Source organism: Paramisgurnus dabryanus, chromosome 3 (genome assembly GCF_030506205.2).
Source record: "Paramisgurnus dabryanus chromosome 3, PD_genome_1.1, whole genome shotgun sequence".
NCBI classification, from domain to species: domain Eukaryota; kingdom Metazoa; phylum Chordata; class Actinopteri; order Cypriniformes; family Cobitidae; genus Paramisgurnus; species Paramisgurnus dabryanus.
The window spans coordinates 31428625-31450486 of NC_133339.1; the positions used below are offsets into that span (position 1 = coordinate 31428625).

Sequence of the window (21862 nt, forward strand, 5' to 3'; positions counted from 1 at the left end):
TAAAGGTCTAATTTATGCATTATACTATACAAAATTAGGCATTGCTTATGCAAATGTTTTTATCTTTGTTTTGCTTGTTATAAGTGTCTCATCATAATTTTGTTATAACACTCTATCATATTTATATTGCTCATCCTATATTACATCTTATATATTATAAAAGTCTAAAATATAATTAAATAAGTGCAAAATAATACCACCAAATCCAACACATTGAAAATTGATATTGACTATTGGTATACACTGACATCTAGTGGTCAATTATGTTCTGGTATAAATGCTTTATTTGAGACTGTATTTTATTGATTTTAAACAGAAACCAAAACATTGTTTTAAATTGTTTTTGATCACATCTTGCCTTTTTAAAATACGTTTGATATTTCTGACTCAAAATAGTATCATAGCTATAAATTAAAATAGTGTATACAGAGAATTTGTCAGTATGTTAGACAAATGACATAAATAACACAAATCACCGTCCAACAGGAACATAATTAACTGAACGCGTAGATTAATAAACCCCAAAGGAAGACTTTAAAAAACGGAATTAATCGTCACTGTTATTGTTTCTACACGGATGTATTTCAATGCGACACACACAACACTTCATGTGCCGCATAGAGCTGCTGCCCGTGGTTGGCTTTTAACATACTGTAAGTACTTAAATCTAACATTTAAAATAGATTTACCAGAACTAACATTTTTGTTTAATAAACCAAAGTCTCTACGTCATTAAAAGCTTTGACAGACACCCTTAATAATTATATTATTTGGGGTGGGGGGTGGCAACATTACATTGGAACAGGTTATTTCTTTGCTTCTGATGAACGCAGAAGATTCTTAATTCCTTTAAGAATCTAGACAGTGGTATTATATATATATATATATATATATATATATATATATATATATATATATATATATATATATATATATATATATATATATATATATATATATATATATATATATATATGGGCTGTGTGGTTTGTTTAATTTTTTCCAGTTAGACTTTACTGTTATATACAGACATTTAAAGGGATAGTTCACCCAAAAATAAAGATTTGGTAATAATTTTCCAACTTTCATGTTGTTACAATCCTGTATACATTTCTTTATTCTTCTGATGAACACAAATGAAGATGTTTTGGATGATGTTTGTTGCCAAACCAATCATGAGCCCCATTCACTTCCATAGAAGGAAAAATAATACTATAGAAGTGAATGGGGCTCATGAATGTTTTGGTTACAAACTTTTCTTTCATGTTCATCAGAACAAAGACATTTCTACAGGTTTGTTACAACATGAGAGTGAGTAAATCATGACAGACAAAAAAAATTATGGGCAAACTATCCCTTTAAGTTGTGTTAAAGGATTAGTCAATTTTCTTAAAAAAAAATCCAGATATTTACTCACCACCACGTCAACCAAAATGTTGATGTCTGTCTTTGTTCAGTCGAGAAGAAAAAATGTTTTTTAGGAAAACATTTCCAGGATTTTCTTTTTCATTTTAATGGACTTTAATGGACCCCAACACTTAACAGTTTTAATGCAGTTTAAAATTGCAGTTTCAAAGGACTCTAAACGATTCCAAACAAGGCATAAGGGTCTTATCTAGCAAAAGGATTGTCATTTTTCCTCAAAAAACATAATTTCTTCTTGACTGAACAAAGAAAGACATCAACATTTTGGATGACATGGTGGTGAGTAAATTATCTGGATTTTTTTACGAAAATGGACTAATCCCCTAACCTAGATACCAAAAATTCTGAGACAGCCAAAGTTGTACATGTGTTTTATGAACCACCTATCTGTTGAATGTGATTTTGTAATATATGTTATGTATACATTGAAATTTCTTTGTAGACAGCTGCCATGACAAAACCTCGAGGGTTTGAGTTTTGGAGAAACACCTTGAAGGGCTCACGGTATGTTGTTGCCCCTATGGTGGACCAGAGCGAGCTGGCCTGGAGGCTGCTTAGCCGCAGACATGGCGCGGAGCTCTGTTACACACCTATGCTGCACGCACAGGTGTTTGTGAGAGATGCAAACTACCGCCGTGAAAATCTGTATAATGAAGTAAACCAAGAGGATCGACCTCTCATAGCACAAGTGGGTCATGGCTTCCCATGCATGAGTATTGATGGTTTTGTAGTATTGCTATTTAATACAGTTTTGTATTTTCACAGTTCTGTGCCAATGATCCTGAAGTGTTTGTCCAGGCTGCTCTGCTCGCACAAGATTATTGCGATGCGATTGATTTAAATTTGGGTTGCCCCCAGATGATTGCAAAAAGAGGTACCAGAACTTATTTTTGATCAAGTCAAAACAACATGTCTGTATGTGCCCATTGTTTGTTTAATGTTTGTGATTTTCTTTAAGGCCATTATGGTGTGTTTCTTCAAGACGAGTGGGAACTGCTTGAGAAAATGAGTACGTTTTGAGGAAATAAGTAAACGTTTAAGTATAGCTTGATGAAGTTTAGAGTATGAGTCTAATTCAGTTGCTGTCATTTACAGTTAAATTGGCAGATGAAAAACTCTCTGTTCCAATCACTTGCAAAATCAGGGTCTTCCCAGAGATGGAAAAAACAGTCAGATATGCAAAAATGCTGGAAAAGGCTGGATGCCAGGTAAAGTGTTTTGGATTATTTTTACTGCCATATAACACATGCATTATACAACATGGCTTACAGAACAATACATGCCATGACATCATAGACTGAACAAAATGGATCGAGTTGATCGTCAAGTTAATAGGTTTCCAGATCTCAAATTAAACTTTCTAGAACCAAGCTGCTGTTTCATCATTAATCGCTTACCTTTTGCGTTTTCACAGCTCCTCACAGTTCACGGGAGAACCAAAGATCAAAAGGGGGCTTTGACTGGCATTGCATGCTGGAAGCATATCAAAGCTGTACGGTAAGACATTGATCCCATTTTGAGGAATGCTGTTTGTAGGCTATTTTGCATTGGTAAAATGACATCTCACCTGTATAGAGAGGCCGTGAACATTCCTGTGTTTGCCAATGGAAACATCCAGTACCTGAGTGATGTGCATCGCTGTATGGAGGAGACTGGAGTACAAGGAGTGATGAGTGCTGGTAGGGCTGTATTCATGTTCAAGAAATCAATGCAGTTGTCATAGAAAAAAAGTTGGTTTTATGAACACTTAACATTCACAGAGGGAAATCTCCATAACCCTGCCCTATTTGAAGGCCGTAGCCCACCTGTATGGGAGATGGCTGAGGAATACCTCGAGGTGGTGGAGAAACACCCACCCTGCAGTTTGTCTTACGTCCGTGCTCACCTCTTCAAATTGTGGCACCACACGTATGTCCTTCATCAATTCTTATTCGTGATACTGACACTTGATTCATGATACTGTTCACACAGACTACATATTAGGATTTCTTTTTCTATTCATATAATTTAATAAGAAGAAACTACACTAATAGTGATTTCTATAATACTACGCACGTAGGTCTATACCTTATTGATTGTGTATATATACCCTCTCATTTAATTTGATAGATATTTGCTGTTTAGTTAGATTTTGTTAAAATTTACTGTCACATTCATAACACATGCCCTGATTTTTTGGGAGGGGCTTCAATATATTTCAGAAAAACACATTTTGCTTGTAAATTCCCACATTGGGTCCTCTGAGAATATTTACTTTTACTGAAACGTTCATTGTGGATTCAGTTGTTACATCTATAGCGCTGAAATTGCCTTACAACAGGCTACAGATACACCAAGATTTGCGGGAGGAGTTGGCCAAAGCGAAAAATGTAGATGGCATAGCAGAGGTTAACAGACAGCTAAAACAACGCTGCCAGGTAAGGGAACTTATGTTGACTTTTCTTAAACCCTTGTGGGTTGTTTCAATTCACTACCCTTTTATGTTGTTGGTGTACAAAAAAGCCACTAAATTAAATGGCTGTAAAAATGTATCAGATTAATTTTTTTTTCATAAATCTGTTAATCAACCTCAGTACTGATCAGAACTACCAAACATTTACAAAATTTCCATGATTTTAACTATTTAATTGCCAAGTTCATAAGTGGTGTCACTGATTTCGAGAAAAAAAACACAAATTGACCGATTTTCAATATAAAAAGTTATTGTGGACTAGATTTTTTTTACCCTTTTCACAGTCTTGGCCACATTCAATGTACAAGCCAGAAATTAAGCTTTGTTTTTTGCACAGGCCTACTAAAGGGTTAATGGTGCCACATGGGGATCAACAGAAAAATTACAAATTTTACCTCTTATCAAAAGGAAAGAACACCAACAATCAAGAATGCATGATTATATGGTGCTGCACAAAATTTAAAATGCATCAAGCCAATGTTTTTACCAATCTTTGACAAGCCCCAGACTGTGAAAAAGGTAAAAAAAAAATCTAGTCCACAATCACTTTTTATATTGAAATTCTGTAAATTTGTGTGTGTGTGTTTTCTCTAAATCAGTGACCGCACTTATGAACTTGGCAGGTAAAGAGTTAAAATCATGGAAATTTTGTAAGCATTTGGTGGTTTTGATCAGTACTGAGGGTGATTAACAGATTTATGAAAAAAAAATTTTTTTTTTTAAATATTAATCTGATAAATTTTTTACAGCTGTTTAATTTAGTGGCTTTTTTTGCACACAAACAACCCCAAAGGGTAGTAAATTTGCCCACGGCATATTGTTGAGTTTTTGGAAAAAAGCATTTTCTCAAAATATGTGTCACTATAAGATTTGTCACCAAAATCATTTCATTTGCTGAAACACAGAGAACGTTGTGGCCAAATTAAGACATAAAAAACAAAAATGGCCAAAAAAGGCCTCAACAACACATAAGGGTTAATAAAAGTAATTTTAGTATTAATTTCTTAAACTGATCTTTTTTTACTGCTCCAGGAGGAGATGGCTAAGGATGAGTCTGAATGGACTCAAACTGGACTGCCCTTCCCTCATTGGATCTGTCAACCTTACGTCAGGCCACCGTAATGACTTGTTTTTTATTTGGATCTTGTGTGATTGTGGAAATGATGTTACTACCTCAATTCATTCTTAGCAAATCAACAAAACATTACTATCAATGTTAAAATAATTGCAATCGCACTGTTTTTAACATCAGTCAAGCAAAACAAAAGCTTACATTTATAAAAGTTCTGTCCACAATGTGATTTACATGATAATGTGTGGTATATTTTGCAGACCAAAAGATCCAAGCTCAGAAAATGGGCAGACAGCACAAAAGACAAAAGCCGTGTGTGTAAAGAGGGCACACGAGGATAGTGATGGACCCAACGACTCCCTTTCCAAAAACAAACAGAAAAAGCAAGCCCGTAACCCCTACAAAAACTTCTGTGCAGAGCTAAAACGTAAGGGGATAATGTGACATCACTTGAGATTTGATTTAAAGGTGCAGTGTGGGTTTTTAGTGGCATCTAGCGGTGAGATTGTGAATTGCAGCTCATCCCTCAATTTTTTAAGACAAAAATGTCATCATCTGGGACAATGTAATGACAAAACGGAAAAGTTTGTCCATTTAGGGCTACTGTAGAAACATGGCAGCGACTTCTATGTAAGGAGACCCGCTGTGTGTCTAGATAAAACTGCTCATACTTGAGTAATAAAAACAATACAGTTTATTATGTAAGGCAGGGGTGTTCAAATTCTGCCCTGCCCTTCAGGTGCAGGTTTGGACACCCTTGATGTAAGGTCTTTATGCACCATTGATAATATTGTGATGTATATTATATTGCGTTTCTGTCAAGAGATCACTTAAAAAAGTCCCATATTGCACCTTTAATGGAATAAAAAATGTGAGCTGTTAGGAGGAATAACTTTGCTCATTTGTATTCCACAGCCAAATACATCAGATGTGAACAGTGTGGTAACCCTAAAGTAAGTTTTAATTTAGATTTATAACTTTACTGTTTAGTACAATAACCTTTATACTGTAAAGCACTTGTAAGGACACTAAACTGATGTTTTGTTTCTCCATCAGGGGAATAAATGTGTTTTCAACTTGTGCCGTGGCTGTTGCAAGAGAAAGGCTTTCAAGGAAGTGGCCGACTGTCCTGGTTTGTATTTTAACCAGCCTGCTCATGTGTTTCAATGCATACGAACCACAAAGCTTTTTTCGATACTTGCAGCAGCTCTGCAGAGGATTCTCAGAATTTGAACAAACTGATTTTTAAGTAGCATTTATTTTTAGTGTATATTGTAAATAAAATGTTCAATTTATTGTACTGTTGTAATAGTGCACTGTTATGGTATTAAAACATTTACTAGCAAAGTTAATTACATTTCCTTTCCTTCGTTTCCATATAGGTCACGGTCTGAGATTCAAAACCAAGGCTTTGCGACAAAGCAACTCGGAAACAGGCATTGGGCTTACAAATGGAAAACCAAACAATCAGACTGACATTTCCCCTGCAGTCCCCCTCATTTGTCCTAAAGAAGACTTTGTACTGGATTTGGGTGACAATGGCATCTGAACACTGCTTTTAGTCCGGCACTCTTTTAAGTGTCACTGGATGAAATTTTGAATGCACATGACAGTAACTTAACCAAACATGCAAAGCTTCTGTAACAAATTTAACAGCCATCGAGGTAAAGGAATATCTGTTAGGTTCATCCCTTCAATTCTGAGCTATAGAGTTGTGATATATCCTTGCTGCTGCTAACTTATCCATCATTCACACAAATAGAGTCCATAAGTCTCATGAATGACCACTTTCCTTGGTGAATGTATCTTTTTTGTTTTAATATTGCTTTTTACAGTCGGGTTTTGTTAATCACTGGGTAGAAATTGCATTTTAAACATGGCCACTATAAACGCACAACCATCTGCTGGTTCTGTGACTCTCCGAGTTGGATTTTTATTTTGGGACATTATGTGGAATCAACACTGATGACTTCATGCAAACTATATTTAAAATCATATTTATTGTAAAAATTATGACAGTTGTGTGATGCAACATTCAAACACCCTGGCTTTTTAAGCATTTTTACTGTATGGACATTTTTTTTAACTACTGTCCTGACTGTCAAGATCACATTGTATGCTTGGCCATTTGATAGTTTTACACTTATGACATTTATTTTAGACAATTACACTACAAAAGATTTCATCTTCAGTTATTTTAGTTTTTGTAAGATGCTAATACAGATGCTTCACTAAAAGGCCACAATTGTAAGAATTTGAACTGCCATCCCAACTATTTAGTTGTATTGCATTTAAAAAAAACATTACCCCAGTTATATTTACACATTGTAATTTTCTGCATCGGGATAAGCAATGGTCATCTCAGTGCCTTATTGCAAAAGTCATGGGTAAAAACATGTCAGTGAGCATCTCCACTACTGCTTGTAAATGTAAACTGGTTGGCTGTATGTAAATAGCTGTGTGGGGATTGAGTGCTTTTCAAAAATTTTACTACCCATTAGTTTCTTACATTGCTATTCATGCTGTTCTGAATTTTTTGCTCAAATAAATTTTTGTAATTCTAAAAAAAAACAAGTTTTGTTGCACTTACTGTAAAATAAAGATGGCCATTTCTGTGCAAGTACTGTTATTCAACTCCTTGAAAAAAAATCTACTTAGGTTTAATATCTCATGAATGAGCAACAATCGGTTTAAACAGTACATAACATGAGAACAATAACTAACTAAAAACTGAAATGGGGCTGATTTTATAGAGTGTATGAATAAGCTTAAAGTTCACCCAAAAATGAAAATTTTGTCTCCTCATTTACTAACCTTCAAGTTGTTCCAAAGTAGGAAAAGTAAAACAATGGAAGTCAATGGTGCCCCAGATCTGTTTGATTACGATATTAAGATCTTTGTGTTTAAAGACACTTTTGGAACAACTTGAAGGTGAGTAAATGACTTCCCTTACTGTATTTCAAATCTAAAGGCAACACACCTTTATCACGCTAACCTGCAAAAGCACCGAGAAATAATCTTTCCATTGCGGAGCGTCCTTTTAAATGTATGTTTATTTTAAAAGCATGTTTTGTGATGAGGTTTCTCAATGTGTAATCAAGGTTTGTCACAAGATACAGAGGAAAGTGCATCCTTACAAAGAACAACAGGCCAGTACAGCTTAAGTGCCGCATTTCTCTTTTTATCTTTTTAAACGTTCGTTTCCATTCCAGCAACAGGGTGTGCTCGTCTTTAATACAGACAACAGACATCTTCTTCCCAACTTAAATAAAGTCTTTAGATTGTGATTTTTCTCTCTTCAGCAGGGAAATAATTGATTTCTAAACGGGGGCCTAAGATGCGGCAGTGGCCCCGTGTACTTTCCTAGGAGAGGCATCTCGTCGGGTCTTCACATGTTGGTGCTCATTCGTGTTTGGCTGTTGGCAGGTGTGAGCTCCCCTTGACTGCCTTCTCTTGGAGGGGACTGTGAAAAGGACGAAAGCGATCAGTGAGAAGCATCATGTAGAAACGGCACAAACACAACGAGTAGGAGATGCATGCAGGTGGTGTTCATGAGGAATGAGACGGTGATCAATGGGATGAAGACTGTTAATAAATAAAACTGTTGTACATCAATTTATTTTATAAATAAAAGCTAGATTTAAATATGGTTTGGATAACACAACAATCAGACTAGTGCACTACACTTACATTTGCATAATATGCAAATTTCAAATTTCAGCCTTATTATAGTGTTATCAAAACATGCACAGATCATTTATGAAAGCAGTAATGTTGAAGGGACAATGAGGGAGATGGTCAGGGGATGGGTGAGGTGTATAACAGAGCAGAGCGAGGACACGTTACCCTGGGGACCCTGTTACCTTGACGTGTATCTGATTACGAAGCACAGCTGCCCGAAGGATCATGGCTTTCGCTCGTCTCTGGAATTCTTTACCCATCTGTATAGATTTCTCAAATGTTGTGCTTCTCTGATCCACATCCCTGGCATACAGGATCTATAGACGGGGTGAAAAGTATGGTACTCAATTCAGTTTTAGCATTTTTCTCAATAGTTAATAGAATAACAAGTTTGTGTGTGTGTGTGTGTGTGTGTGTGTGTGTGTGTGTGTGTGTGTGTGTGTGTGTGTGTGTTGGGGCTACATCCCCTAACCAAAGACAAATTCAAGTTGTTTTGTTGGTTAGGGCAGTGTGAAATTTTTCTCAACATTCTAGATCGGATCCATCAGCCAAATTCACAATGTAAAAAATGCTAGGGCGGTGTAAGCGCATCTTTAGACAAAAGATTTTGTTTTTGTAGAGAAAGTATGTGACAGATGACTGGGTTGTCAGAATGTGGCCCTGCCTTGCTGTGGGAGTCGATACGGGCATTGATCAGGCCCTCGAGGATCAGCTGGGTCAGTTCATCCTCCAGAGCTGCCACTGTGGTATTAAAGGACACGGCCATCTTGTTCATGTCGGCTGACACATAGGGACTAAAGTACTGCCCAGGGATAGAAAAAAAATGACATTAATGGAATGGTTCACACATTATCAATGTTACATTTTATGATCAATTATTTCACATTTTACTTCACCATATCTAGAGGTGGACGAACAGTAACAGTACATTTACAGAGTATTATTTTTTATATTTTAAGTACTTGAGACTTTACTTCATTTTAGAGACAAATACTTTTTATCCCACTACATTTATAAAAAATGTACCAAAGTAGAAATGTTTTTTTTTCTGGCTTTCGATCTGCCAGCACCTTTCACTGTTGCCAAGTATTTAAGTTTTTCGAACTGGCTAGCTTTGAATGACCATTTGGCTGATTTTTTAGTTATATTTTTGGCCATTTTGCCTTTATTTAAGCAGTGATAGAGGAGAGGACAGGAAGGAGAGAGGGGTATCTATGGAAACGGCAAATGACCACAAGCCAGGAATCGAACTTGGTTAACCGAAAGCACCACATTAGGGATGCCAAACAATTAATCGCGATTAATCGTTAGCAGAATAAAAGTTTTTGTTCACATCATATATGTGTGTGAACTGTGTATAATAACTTTGTATAAATAAATGTACACACATGCATGTTAATGTTTTAGAAATGTTTACATATGTATATACATTTGTATATTTATGTATAATTTATATTATATATAAATAAAAATACTTAATATATAATTTTTTTTCTTAAAATTATACATGAATGTGTTCATATTTATATATATATATATATACATATTTATTATACAGAGTTTACACACATATGTGATGTAAACAAAAACTTTTATTCTGCTAACGATTAATCGCGATTAATTGTTTAGCATCCCTACACCACATGTCAGAGCGCTGCCCACTACACTATCGGCTCAGACTGGCTGATTTGTTTTTAATGCAAATCTGGCAACACTGCTGGGATCTTCCACGCTAAACTAAATCTTAATGTATATTTCAATACGTTAATAAATTTTAAACTGGTTAATGTCCTTTGTCTATTTAACAAGCATTAGTCAATGTCAACACACATACCTGTATGAGGGCTCTGTTCCTGATTTGTGTGTAAAGTGTTCTTACATGAGGGGCCAGATACATGTCTAGGAGGAGATTATCCTGTAAAAAAGAAAAAAGCAATAAGGAATAATAACCTAACAAAAAAACAACAGAAAGAAATCAGTATCTACAAAAAGTATTTGATCATTAAAAAAATTTACCTTCATTTCATCCAGCATTTTCAGACAAGATGCATACTTTGACTCGTAAAACTTGAAGATAATATCACGGACTTGGGGTTCCAACTCTAAAAATAATTTAAAGGAGCTAGAAAAAGAGGTGAGGATGAAATTATAATTCAGGATCACAGCGAGTAAACAATAAATTATTAAATCGATTGTAGTGGCAAAAGACAGCTTGCCTGCTTGAGATGACGTTTCGCTGCAGTTCCTGTCTGTCAAATGTAGCCAGGGCACACAAGCCCCCATACACTGCTACATTACTGGGGGAAAGAAGCTAAAAATCAAACAGATCATCTCATTAAAACCTGCAGGGATACTACAAACATACAGAAGACAAAAAGTATGCAATCACAATTTATTATACAATAAATGTATAATCCCATTGCCATAAATAATAAAATATATATAAGTCCGGAAATAAAATATAAATGCAAATTATAACTATAATAAATCTTCACCCAAACCAGCAACATTATTAAAAATATCTGAAGTAATATTGAAATGCAGCCAACCTCAGGGAAGTCGCAGTGGTCAAAAGATGCTAGCAGAAAGCACTTGGCAGCTGGTTTATATTTTCTTGAAGCAAGTTCTGCCAGTCCTAATGTAATCAAAGAAAGCAATGATGATGTCATACCGTCAAAATGTCACTCATTACTGATTATGTTACTTTTGTAAAAACCAAAATATTCACTTGCCTGCTGCACATTTTAGTTTGGTAAGAACAGCTTGGTTTTGACTATCTCTTTCTCCTCGTTGCTAGATTGAAGAGAGACATACAAATTAAACTACTAGTGGAAATCTTACTGATATGGATGATTCAGTGACTGGTTGCATTGTACCTCTGCTATCTCTGGAGTGGATTCAGCCTTGCTGACATAGCTAAGTACATGGGACCAATTTTGGAGGTAAACGCTAACCTATAAAACAAAAAAAGCTTTTTGGTTAAAAGAGCTATTTGGTTTAATTATCCATGTAAAAATATTAAAAACCTGCAATTATATATTTTACTGTCCAAGTTCATACCTTGATTACATTAAGACACATGTTGATGACATGCTTGGCGCTAGTGCAGTAGTCTCTGGCTCGGGAGTAGCATTTTAGGGCATTGCTGAGGTCACCACAGTCAAGATAGTGATCTCCTAGGTCATCGTGACCCCTCCTGAAAAAATGTAGAGAACGACGGCATGCTGATCAACAGGTACCAGGTCCATTGACTATTAATATGTACAGTATATTATGCATGTAACACATGCTGAATTGTATGAAGACAATTAATCAAGGGGTGGGTGATTCTCATGAAACCATTGAAACACCACGGCACTAATGATTTTAGCTATAAAATGTGTAATATAGTAATATTAAAAAGCATCAGAATTAACACAATACTGTGTTCTACCTTGCACAATGTGTGATTTCAACATAAGAATTTATAATTTGTCAATTTTATCTCATTTTCTGCTGAAATTCTCATTACCGCAATGTGTCCGGCTTTGTTTGAACATGCGATATGTTGTAATTTAATCAAATTAACACAAAAATATTTAGAAAAAAAATAAATGGATGTTTTGCTAGACTACTTTAGATGACAGATAAAATATTTACTGAATATTCATGTATAATAATAATGAAGAAAAATTAGGAAAATGATGTGTCCATGCCTGATGTTCTCATCCTCCGCAACACATTTTGAGAACAGTTTAAGCACACATACAGAATTTTAATAAAGTTTGATTTTGAGTGACCAAGCACATGGACCAGTTACTTCAAGATAGCTACCAGGTAAGATCATATTTTTACAGTTAATTTGAAATATTGTCTTACACGACATTTTGATTATCATTACCGCAACAGATGCTTATTAAATGTTAATTTAATTAATAGAAGCATAATACTTTGATTTTAAATGCATGTGCAGAATCTCCAAATTATGTTCTTTCAGGTTTGTCATGTCATTTTGAAAATATGTCAGTGTTGATGTTTTCTGACTGTTGAGGTAATGAGATTTTTTAGGACTAATTTTTTTAATTATGTTACAAAAAGTGTTAAATGATAAGTAAAAGTGTTTAAATTAATGTTCCCATTTACTCCAGACTTTGTTTTTCAATGTCTGGTGGGAAAAAAGTAAATTTAAGCAATTTTACATTTTCATGCTTGACATTTTTAAAACAAAGTTTTCGTGAGAATCACCCGGGTAGTGAAATTAAGTTATACAGTTTATTTGTATTTGTGTGGTTCCCAGAAAATCAAGTCAATGTCCCAGGCACTGCTAACACCTCAATCTACCCAGTATACAACTACAGGAATATAAATAACTATAACTAAGCTTTATTTAGAAAGAGAGAGAGAGAGAGAGAGACACTCAGTCTGACTGTACCTTATGCTTTCTTTGATGGAGTTTCCCTTGTAGTTCTTAAGGTCAGTATCCAGCTTCTCCAGTTTTAGCAGGGCTTTTTTTCTGGTGGATTCTGCCCAGGCTGTGTCAAGTGGTGGGGGTTCTACCGCGCCCTCTGGTACTGCATCTGGTACACCCTGCACCTCCCTGTGTTGAGACAAACGTTTTATTTAAAAACTGAGTCAAAGCCAAAGATGTTATTTTCCATTAGACTTGACAAAGTTTAAGAATGCTTCGCAATTGCCTTGTGGCTTCAATGAGTTTGCGATGAATTTCCTCGTAGACGTCAACATTAAAGGTTCTTTGGACAAACGACAGAGCCATCTTCAGTGCTTCCACCCGCAGCTGGGGACAGTGGTCTGCAATAAACTGCAGCCTCTCGATCCTCATCAGTCCACTGTAACTGGAGGCATACTGCTCTAGATCCTATACAGAAAAATCCTCAATCAGAACATAACATACAGGAATACAAATAGGCCAACAATTTCTAAGTAGATTCAGTAGATGATTGTAAGGTGGTCCTTATTTTACAACTTGTAAAAGTTCATGCTCTCACCCCACCAATGTTTGAATAAATAAATAAATTGATCAAAATATTAATTAATATTTAGAGGTTGCTCAAGACCTTTGAAGTTTAACACATTTGTGTATTACGTGATACTTTGTGCTAGCATGTATAATTGTTTAATATTATATACTTATGGCAGCAATGGACTTATTTGACCATGATTCATTCAAAATTTAGTTGTAATATGTCTTTCAAAGCAAGACAATGGCTGAAGCAACACGAAGCAAGTCCGCTATATGGGTACTCGGATCAGAGGAGACTGAAATAACTCGAACAAAGTTACCCTCTAAACAAACAAGTTTTATGTGTGTTGTGCGTTTTTAAACGGTACAGTTTTTGCAAAAATATGTGATTTTGGAAATATTCAAAGCCTTTGAGCAATCTCTAGATATTGTAGGAACAATTCAAAATTTTGTACGGTGTGTTTTTATTGATATCCTAACACATTTAGGTGGTGAGAGTTGAACATTAAAAAAGGATCACCCTAATGATCAAGAAGAAACAAAAAAAATCTAATATGAGATGATGTCAAAGAAAGTACACAGCATACCAAAGTCGGGTTTTCCACAACATAGTTGATATCAGGCGCATTCTGCTGGTCTTCCTGAGGGTCAGCATCTATTTGCATGGGCTCTACAGACCCCTGTCAATACAGAAAACATTATGTTAGACGCTTTGCCCCACAGTTACACTTTTAAGCGTAGGGGACACAACAAAATCTCTCCTTTTACTTTTGCAAATACCGTTTTCTCAGTGTTTTGTTAAAAGGTTAACAAATAGGTGATTATATAGATGAAACTAGCTGAGAGTGAGGTGATGGGGTAGAGGAGGGATGCTGCAAAAATGGTCACGGGGCAGAGGTGAGGGACGGCTATTTACAAGAACCTCTTTGCGCTGATTGGTTGGATCACATGCTCCTTCATTTACATTATGTTATTTAGTTTTGGATGTTTAGAATTTACCATGCAGCTGCTTTACAGAAAGTTACATGTCAATGCAAAATAAAGAATAATCACAATCACAATATTGTTGTGCAGCCCTAGCATGATGTCCTGTTGTCCCAAGTGTAAAATTTGTTACGATCAAACTCTGTTTCCAAGGTACAGTAACAGTGTTGACAGCAAGTAACAGAACTGGCTGTCATACACAGAGAAACACTGCCTGTCAACACTGTTACTGTAACAGAATTGACACAGACTATTCGGACATAACAGGAACTTGTGATTTCCATATATATAAGCCACTTGTCACAGAAAATATTATACTGTTATGGCTTGTAATATATTGTGATCCTACTGACCAAGTAGTACCAAATTATTAAAATAATTAAACAATTTAAGAAATATAATAACTTTGGACACCAAATGTACCTGCAATTATATAATCACCCATATGAACTGCTCAAACCAATTACCAGAACGCTGTGGTCACATACTCGATGTCTATGAATGTTTATTTCAACCAGCAGAACATCTTGTGCAGGAAAACATCAAAACAACTGCGGTGTTAAATGATTTATATGATGAAAGAGACAGTTGTGCAACACATAGTCTCTCAACAGTAAGGTTTAAAATAGCTTGCATGTCTGATCTGCCTACATCATGTGGTTACCTCCACTGAGTATGATGAAGTTGAACCTGAGCTGTACACCATGGATCCCGTAGTAAACACGTCAGAGTCGGTTCTCTGAGAGTAGAAATGAAGCTCTACCGAAAAGGATGAGCCTGAAATGGCTGGAAAATTCAAGCTATCCCTTAATTCGCCCTGAACCTGCCTTGCAGCATCCCTTAAAACTGACTGAGAACTTTCCTGCAAGAGGGAGGATACTTGTGAAGAGACCCAAAACATTACACTGGGTGGCCAGAGCTTTGAACAAAGTTGTGAAAATCAAAATTTATATAAACAGATTTACATAAGGCTATATATAAGGAATTTATTGAATGCATTTTTTTTTATCAGATCGTGTGTTCTCTGGGAGTCAAACACACAACCTATGTACTCCTAATACTTTATCAATAAGCTACAGAAACATATATTACATTAAATAAAAACAACTGTAATTTAGGAGTGGGGATGTCGAAATATTTGTATGGTAAAAGGAGTACATTTGTAAACAATGGATCTCTGCATGCAGAATAGATGAATGCTTGCTTAGGGTTCTTGCTTGTTGGGACATGTACACCCCACATACTCAAAAACAGCACAATATTTTATAATGTGCCTTGGTCCTGCTTGATAAACTAGATTATAATGTATGGGTTTATAAATGACAGCCTCATGAGACTGGGTGGGTGCAGTGATAAATAAATGAAAACAGCTCACTGTAAATTATGAACACCTAGACTGTTTTAATTCTCATGCTCTTGGGAATAAGATCCGACTTTAATTATGTTCTTCCCCTAGTGCTCTATATTCATCTCTGAGAAGTTGATATAGAGAGCTCACTAGCCCAGGGCTCTGTCTCCAAACCTACAGACCTGTCTATCTAGACAGCATTTCTGAGAATCACGTGCACGTTTGGATCGTCAGAAGGACCGTTTTATGATATTACGAGCTATCCAGCTCTCTATGTTTTGAGACACAGCAGGAATTTCCAGCACGTCCGCTAACTCATACAAAACAGGTAGCTTGCTAACGAGATAGCCTGCTAAGTACACTTAGCCGGCTAAAGAAAGTCTCTACCGAAGTGTTTCGCAAACAACCTCAAGAAAACCCGCCAGGCCCCTTCAGGTGTAAACCGAAACAGCGCAAGCGAATGTGTTCATTGTCGAAAACGCAACGGTCTCGCTCCTCAGGGTGATAAACACGCGCCGCTGCTAAACTTGAGAAGTGTCTGTCGCGTCCGGAGGGCCGCTCTGACTTACAAGCTCATGCTAGACGGGCTAACAGCTCAAAACGGCCGCGATAGGTGTCACATTAACCCAGTAAACAGAAGCAGTTCAGCTTGATATACTTCTTAAGCAATCCACGTGTTCTGCGAGCTTTCGCAGGAACATTTAAAGTGCTGAATTTACCTGAAAGTTAAAGACTTGCACGGGTAGTGGCATCTCCTCCTCCTCTGCAGAAACACAGCGCACAAACACATCCGGGGCATGAGAGTGCGCGTGCTCGACGTCTTGCAGCGCGGAGACGTCACTACCTTGACACTTCGCGAGGCACTGCGCTCTCATTTAGCATTCGAGGTAAAACAAATTGGCCTGAGTTTAAATATTAATATAGTGGAAAAACACATTTATGTGATTCTAACATGATTAACGGGGTTTACATGAACTCTTACTGATTGTTATTACTAAGATTAGATAATTTAGTATTTATTTAGGATTTAAGTATTTATTCATTTAAAATGTTAAGGTGAAAACCTGTCTGTGTAAGTTTATGTTTACGAAATCCTTTAAAAGACAAATGATAGACAACGTATGTATGCAACCTTGAGCAGTATGGATCTCCAACTTTATGACTTCAAGAACCCCTCATTGTACACAACATTTAAATCCCCCACTCACAATTTCTAACTAGAAAGGTCTATATTCATTTTAAAAATAACCAAATATATATATATATATATATATATATATATATATATATATATATATATATATATTAATGCTTGATTTATCATATTTAAATAATCATTTAAGTCATTTGGAGCCCCTCGTTGTTGCCCTCTAGTGGGCCCCGTCCTCCTGCTGAGACACACAGTTTTATAAGAGTTCCTTATATTAGTGTATTACCTTTAAAATTACACTATAACCCCATTGGTTTATTTGGGTAGGACCTGAAATTTGCAAATGGAATTTAACTGTTTACTGAACAAAGTACTAAGATTGCGTGTTTGCCAATGGTTTAGGTTTAATTTTCAGTAAACAGATCTGTAACATTAAAGTAATGCCAATTGCTGATGCATACTAAATGAAACAAAAATTCATGTGACACACATTAACACATTTACATTTTTTGTAAAAGGCAAAATAATAATAAAATAAAACAATCAGACACTTTCGGAGCGTTGAAAGATTTGCCTTGAACAAAAATCTGTAATGGCACCATTCATTGTTTTAAACATATAAAACTGTATATAATAGTGAAAGGCCATTTAAGCAGGATATACACAGTTTACACAAATTTATTTTCATTTAATGGAGGTGAAGTATGCACTCAATAACAAATGTGATTACAGTTAGAGTATAATTCAGTATTACGTAATACTTCACACAATGTTAAGCAACTGCATCTTTTGTTCAATATGTGACCATGCCTTTGAAAACCCAGCTAAAGTAATTTTTGTGATTACCTGTTTTCTGCATAACACCATACTGCATGAACATTCTGTAAAAATATAACATTGATTATAAATATTGACTGAGCAAGGTCATGAAATTAAAGTGAAACCCATGAATGAAATCAAACTTTGATGCTCCCAATCTCATAATTTGATTGCGAGACTTTAGCCTGGATTTCACAGAACGGGTCACATGAAACCATCACATATAATACATTGACACTAAAACATAAGTACAGTATGTAATAAAAGCTAAAAGTATAAAAGCTAAAAGTAAAATACTTGAAATGTAGTTTACTGTCACCCCTCAAGTGAGAGTGCTGACTGTGGCCTCACACAAAAAAAAAAACTCACCAAAGCTATACACAACATGTATTTACACAGTCTTCTGACACATTCACAAAATTTCCCAAAAGGGAAACATACCTGCAGATAGAATATGAATATTTTCACAATGTCCATACTTAAAGCTCTGAAAAATGTCAAACTTGCTGCAACTTGGCAAAGTGTGTTATAATGCCCAAAAGAGTTGAGTAAAAACTGAATGCATGTGTTAGCTATACTGTTTTTATAAGTATTTGCACATCCTGAAACACGTCATTTCCTTATGGCCTTTTCCAAAAATGTTGCATGTTAATCCAATCATTTAAGGCGTAAAAGCAAATTTGGCATATCAATTAAGATACAGTAATGGTTTATATATCAATTAAGAAATGTGTTCCTCAAAATACAGTGCACTTTTTGCCCCTTTTCTTTACAGGTGGAGGGCACAAAACAGCACGGATGGCCTCATCAAACACGGTTTTTAAACCCCTCTGAGTAAGGGCGGAGCACTCCAGATATTTAACAGCACCTACAAAGTAAAAAAAAAATCTAATTAGGCAATTATGTAAAATAGTAAAAATTTACTATGACAGTAAAATCCCCAACAGTGAGATTTTAATATTAAAAAACACTAAGTCTAGATCAGATTTTCAAAAATAATTTCACCATCTTCAAAAAAGGTTCTTACCAATCTCTCTAGCCATCGCAAGACCTTGTGGATAAGTGATGGGTGCCAGTTTCTTATCTCGAAGACGTTCAATTGTATCTTTGTCATCCCTTAGATCAAGTTTGGTGCCCACAAGTATGATGGGGGTGTTGGGACAGTGATGGCGAACTTCAGGGTACCACTACAAAAAAAAGAATCTGATCAACGCTGGGAATATGGCATAACATATTGATGAAGGAACCATATAATGAATACTAACCTTTGCTCTAACATTCTCAAATGAAGCAGGGCTCACCAGTGAGAAGCAAATTAAAAATACATCCTGCAGAAATCAAAGCGAATAGGTCTTTAAAAAATTTATATGATTTAATATTCATGTAAGATCGCATTGCATCTTATTTAACGTAAAACAAAAAATATATTTAATATTCATGTAAGATCGCATTGCATCATATATAACGCAATGTAAAACAAAAAATATTTTTTTCATTTTAAATTTTTTGAAAATCCAAAGAGAGGATATACATGCATATAGAAAGGAGAGATGTAAGTACCGTTTGAGGGTAGGAGAGTGGTCTAAGGCGATCATAGTCCTCCTGTCCTGCTGTGTCCCACAGTCCCAAGTTGACAGGTTTGCCATCCACCATAACATTAGCAGAGTAGTTGTCAAATCTAAAGGGGACAGAGAACCGGTGGTAAGCTTCACAAATAAGTACAAAAACAACACAAAATGATTTATCAGACCATTAACATCACAGAAATACATTTTTATTCCCAATCATTCTCATCTCAAAGTATCAAACTGTACTCACACTGTGGGTATATACTCTCCTGGGAAGGCATTAGTGGTGTAGCTGATGAGCAGACATGTCTTACCCACGGCACTACAATACAATACAATAGGGGTAAGTGCATTTATAGTACAGTATTATTGATCATTGACTGCAAAAAAAAACAAAAAACGGAGAGAAAGACATGTAGATTGTCAACAATAGCAGTATCATTACTATTTGACTAGATGGCAAGCTGACATCTACTTCCTTCAAAATAACTCTCCCATTGGATAACTAAATACAGGGTGACAGAGACTTGATAACACACATGGTAGACAGGAAATGCAATGGTAGGGTGAAGAGTGAATAAGAAACAGTGATAAAATTAGGAAAAGAGTGAGGATGTATGATAATGTATAGGGTAGAAAAAACGTAAAGTGTAAAGAAAATAAGAGAAAGCTGAGAAAGCTGAATTTTTGCTCCTGTCATGCAGTGTCTCGCCCCTTTCTGTTTGGGCCACTGGGCTGTGAAATGTGATTGCCCATGACAAATGACAGAAAGCATGTACTATTTTTTTGATCTGCGCATCAGTGAGGTGATGTAAGACATCATATTGATAATATAAACTAATATTTTCCTTGTCCCGTATAACCGAAATAAAAATATAGTATGGTCGTAGCTATTGTAGATATTGAATATTAACAACACCATATTGACAATGAATCGTTGTGGATTACCGACAAATGCGAAAAAATATTTTTTAAAAATTCAGTATTTAAAAGGGGTAAATGATCAGTTTCATTGTAAGCTGCTAAATAGATAACCAGCACTAGCTAATGTGATCTAGGGGAATGAATCTTTTCCACCGGAGCTTCAGTGAACAGTAGCCTACTGTAGGTAGGTGTGAAACCATTACATCATTATTTAGCGATTCCGCCGGAGACTCGCATCACACTGAGGAGATTCCCTTAACATTTGCTCGCTTCATGATCAAAATAAACAAATACCACTTACTCCACAATATCGCTAAATATGCTATTTATAAATTGTAAATGGGGAACGCTGTCTATATTTAATAAATCCGCCATACCAAACAGAACCTTTAGCAATTTTATTTGCAATACAGTTTACAATGATAATAACGACAACTACGTGTAATAGAAAGGCTAAAAATATTAATATACGTTTAATTATAAGTAGCCCAATGGGCGTATTAATTCTGTCTCGTATCCGGGTGTAAATTCAACAGATCTCACTCATCCATTGAGCGAACCCACAATCATTCAGCTCATTCTCGCAACAATTGCTTTTCTCCGAAAGAAACCTTCGTAAAACGCACGCGTCGTTTTTCATATCTTACCCGTCGCCGACAACCACACACTTGATAGCTTGCATTTGCAGTCCACGGATAGTATCCGACGAGTGAAGAATCAGAGGAAATAGGATGAAATGTGGTGTCTAGGGTGCCTGTGGGATGGTACAACTGGCGTTGAGCTGCAGCAGCACCGGGCGCATTTCACCGTACTTCCGAATAAACACGAACATGATTCGTTCTTTCTCGGAGGTCTCGTGGGGTGCCGTTTCGTTCTTGTATTTAATCAAGTAGCAAGATGCACATATCTTGTGTAGTTAAATAATAGTTTTTTTTTTACTGTATTTTCAAACATTAAAACAAATGAACAAACAATAAGCCAACCATTCCTTGACAGCAGCATTTACTCCATATTATCAAATCAATAAAAAAAATTAACAGAACAATAATATTTAAAAAAAATATTGCAATAGTAATAGAATGTAAAAAATTATATATAAAAAGAAATTATAAAAAAAAGAAAAAGAAAACATATACAGCATAGTAAAAATCAATTAAACAGCAATTTAGGTAAAAATTCCTTACTGATCAAATAGTTTTTTAATGGGTTTAAATATAGATCTCTCCTTACAAAGATGTACACATGTTAGTATATAATAAGTTTTTTTAAAGACAGCATGAACTATAACATAACAGAGAAGAATTGCCTCTCCCACAAAGCTTCTTACAAATAGTTATATTATGGTTATTATTAAATTTAACTTAATTTAATATTGAATTAAAATTTAATTTAAAACGTTTTAAACAAAGACCTGGCTATATCTTAAATACAAACATGAAGTGTTCCAGTGCTGTGCCTGTCAAAGGAGCTTGCTACATC

The 21862-nt window shown here is 35.6% G+C and overlaps 3 protein-coding genes across 3 annotated transcripts; 1 reads left to right on the forward strand and 2 right to left on the reverse strand.

The window, feature by feature from the left end:
* Positions 1-583: 583 nt before the first annotated feature.
* dus1l (dihydrouridine synthase 1-like (S. cerevisiae)) lies at positions 584-7850 on the forward strand. Its single transcript, XM_065255573.2, has 14 exons — positions 584-653; positions 1868-2113; positions 2191-2299; positions 2384-2434; positions 2521-2633; positions 2840-2922; positions 3001-3104; positions 3186-3333; positions 3746-3842; positions 4910-4995; positions 5210-5376; positions 5865-5902; positions 6006-6081; positions 6332-7850. Exons 2-14 carry the CDS (start codon positions 1877-1879, stop codon positions 6496-6498), a joined length of 1476 nt encoding a protein of 491 aa, XP_065111645.2. The 5' UTR covers positions 584-653; positions 1868-1876; the 3' UTR covers positions 6499-7850.
* Positions 7851-7984: 134 nt separating this feature from the next.
* On the reverse strand, positions 7985-16748 carry gps1 (G protein pathway suppressor 1). Its single transcript, XM_065273147.1, has 14 exons — positions 16642-16748; positions 14178-14270; positions 13304-13485; positions 13042-13206; positions 11691-11826; positions 11507-11584; positions 11363-11423; positions 11180-11265; positions 10847-10941; positions 10647-10752; positions 10465-10545; positions 9295-9432; positions 8813-8947; positions 7985-8412 (listed from the first exon to the last, which is right to left on the reverse strand). The coding sequence occupies exons 1-14, from the start codon at positions 16672-16674 to the stop codon at positions 8338-8340; spliced, it is 1464 nt and encodes a 487-aa protein (XP_065129219.1). The 5' UTR covers positions 16675-16748; the 3' UTR covers positions 7985-8337.
* A 708-nt stretch (positions 16749-17456) lies between these two features.
* On the reverse strand, positions 17457-21191 carry rac3a (Rac family small GTPase 3a). Its single transcript, XM_065273271.2, has 6 exons — positions 21031-21191; positions 19710-19781; positions 19452-19569; positions 19157-19219; positions 18919-19078; positions 17457-18759 (listed from the first exon to the last, which is right to left on the reverse strand). Exons 1-6 carry the CDS (start codon positions 21063-21065, stop codon positions 18629-18631), a joined length of 579 nt encoding a protein of 192 aa, XP_065129343.1. The 5' UTR covers positions 21066-21191; the 3' UTR covers positions 17457-18628.
* Positions 21192-21862: the final 671 nt, after the last annotated feature.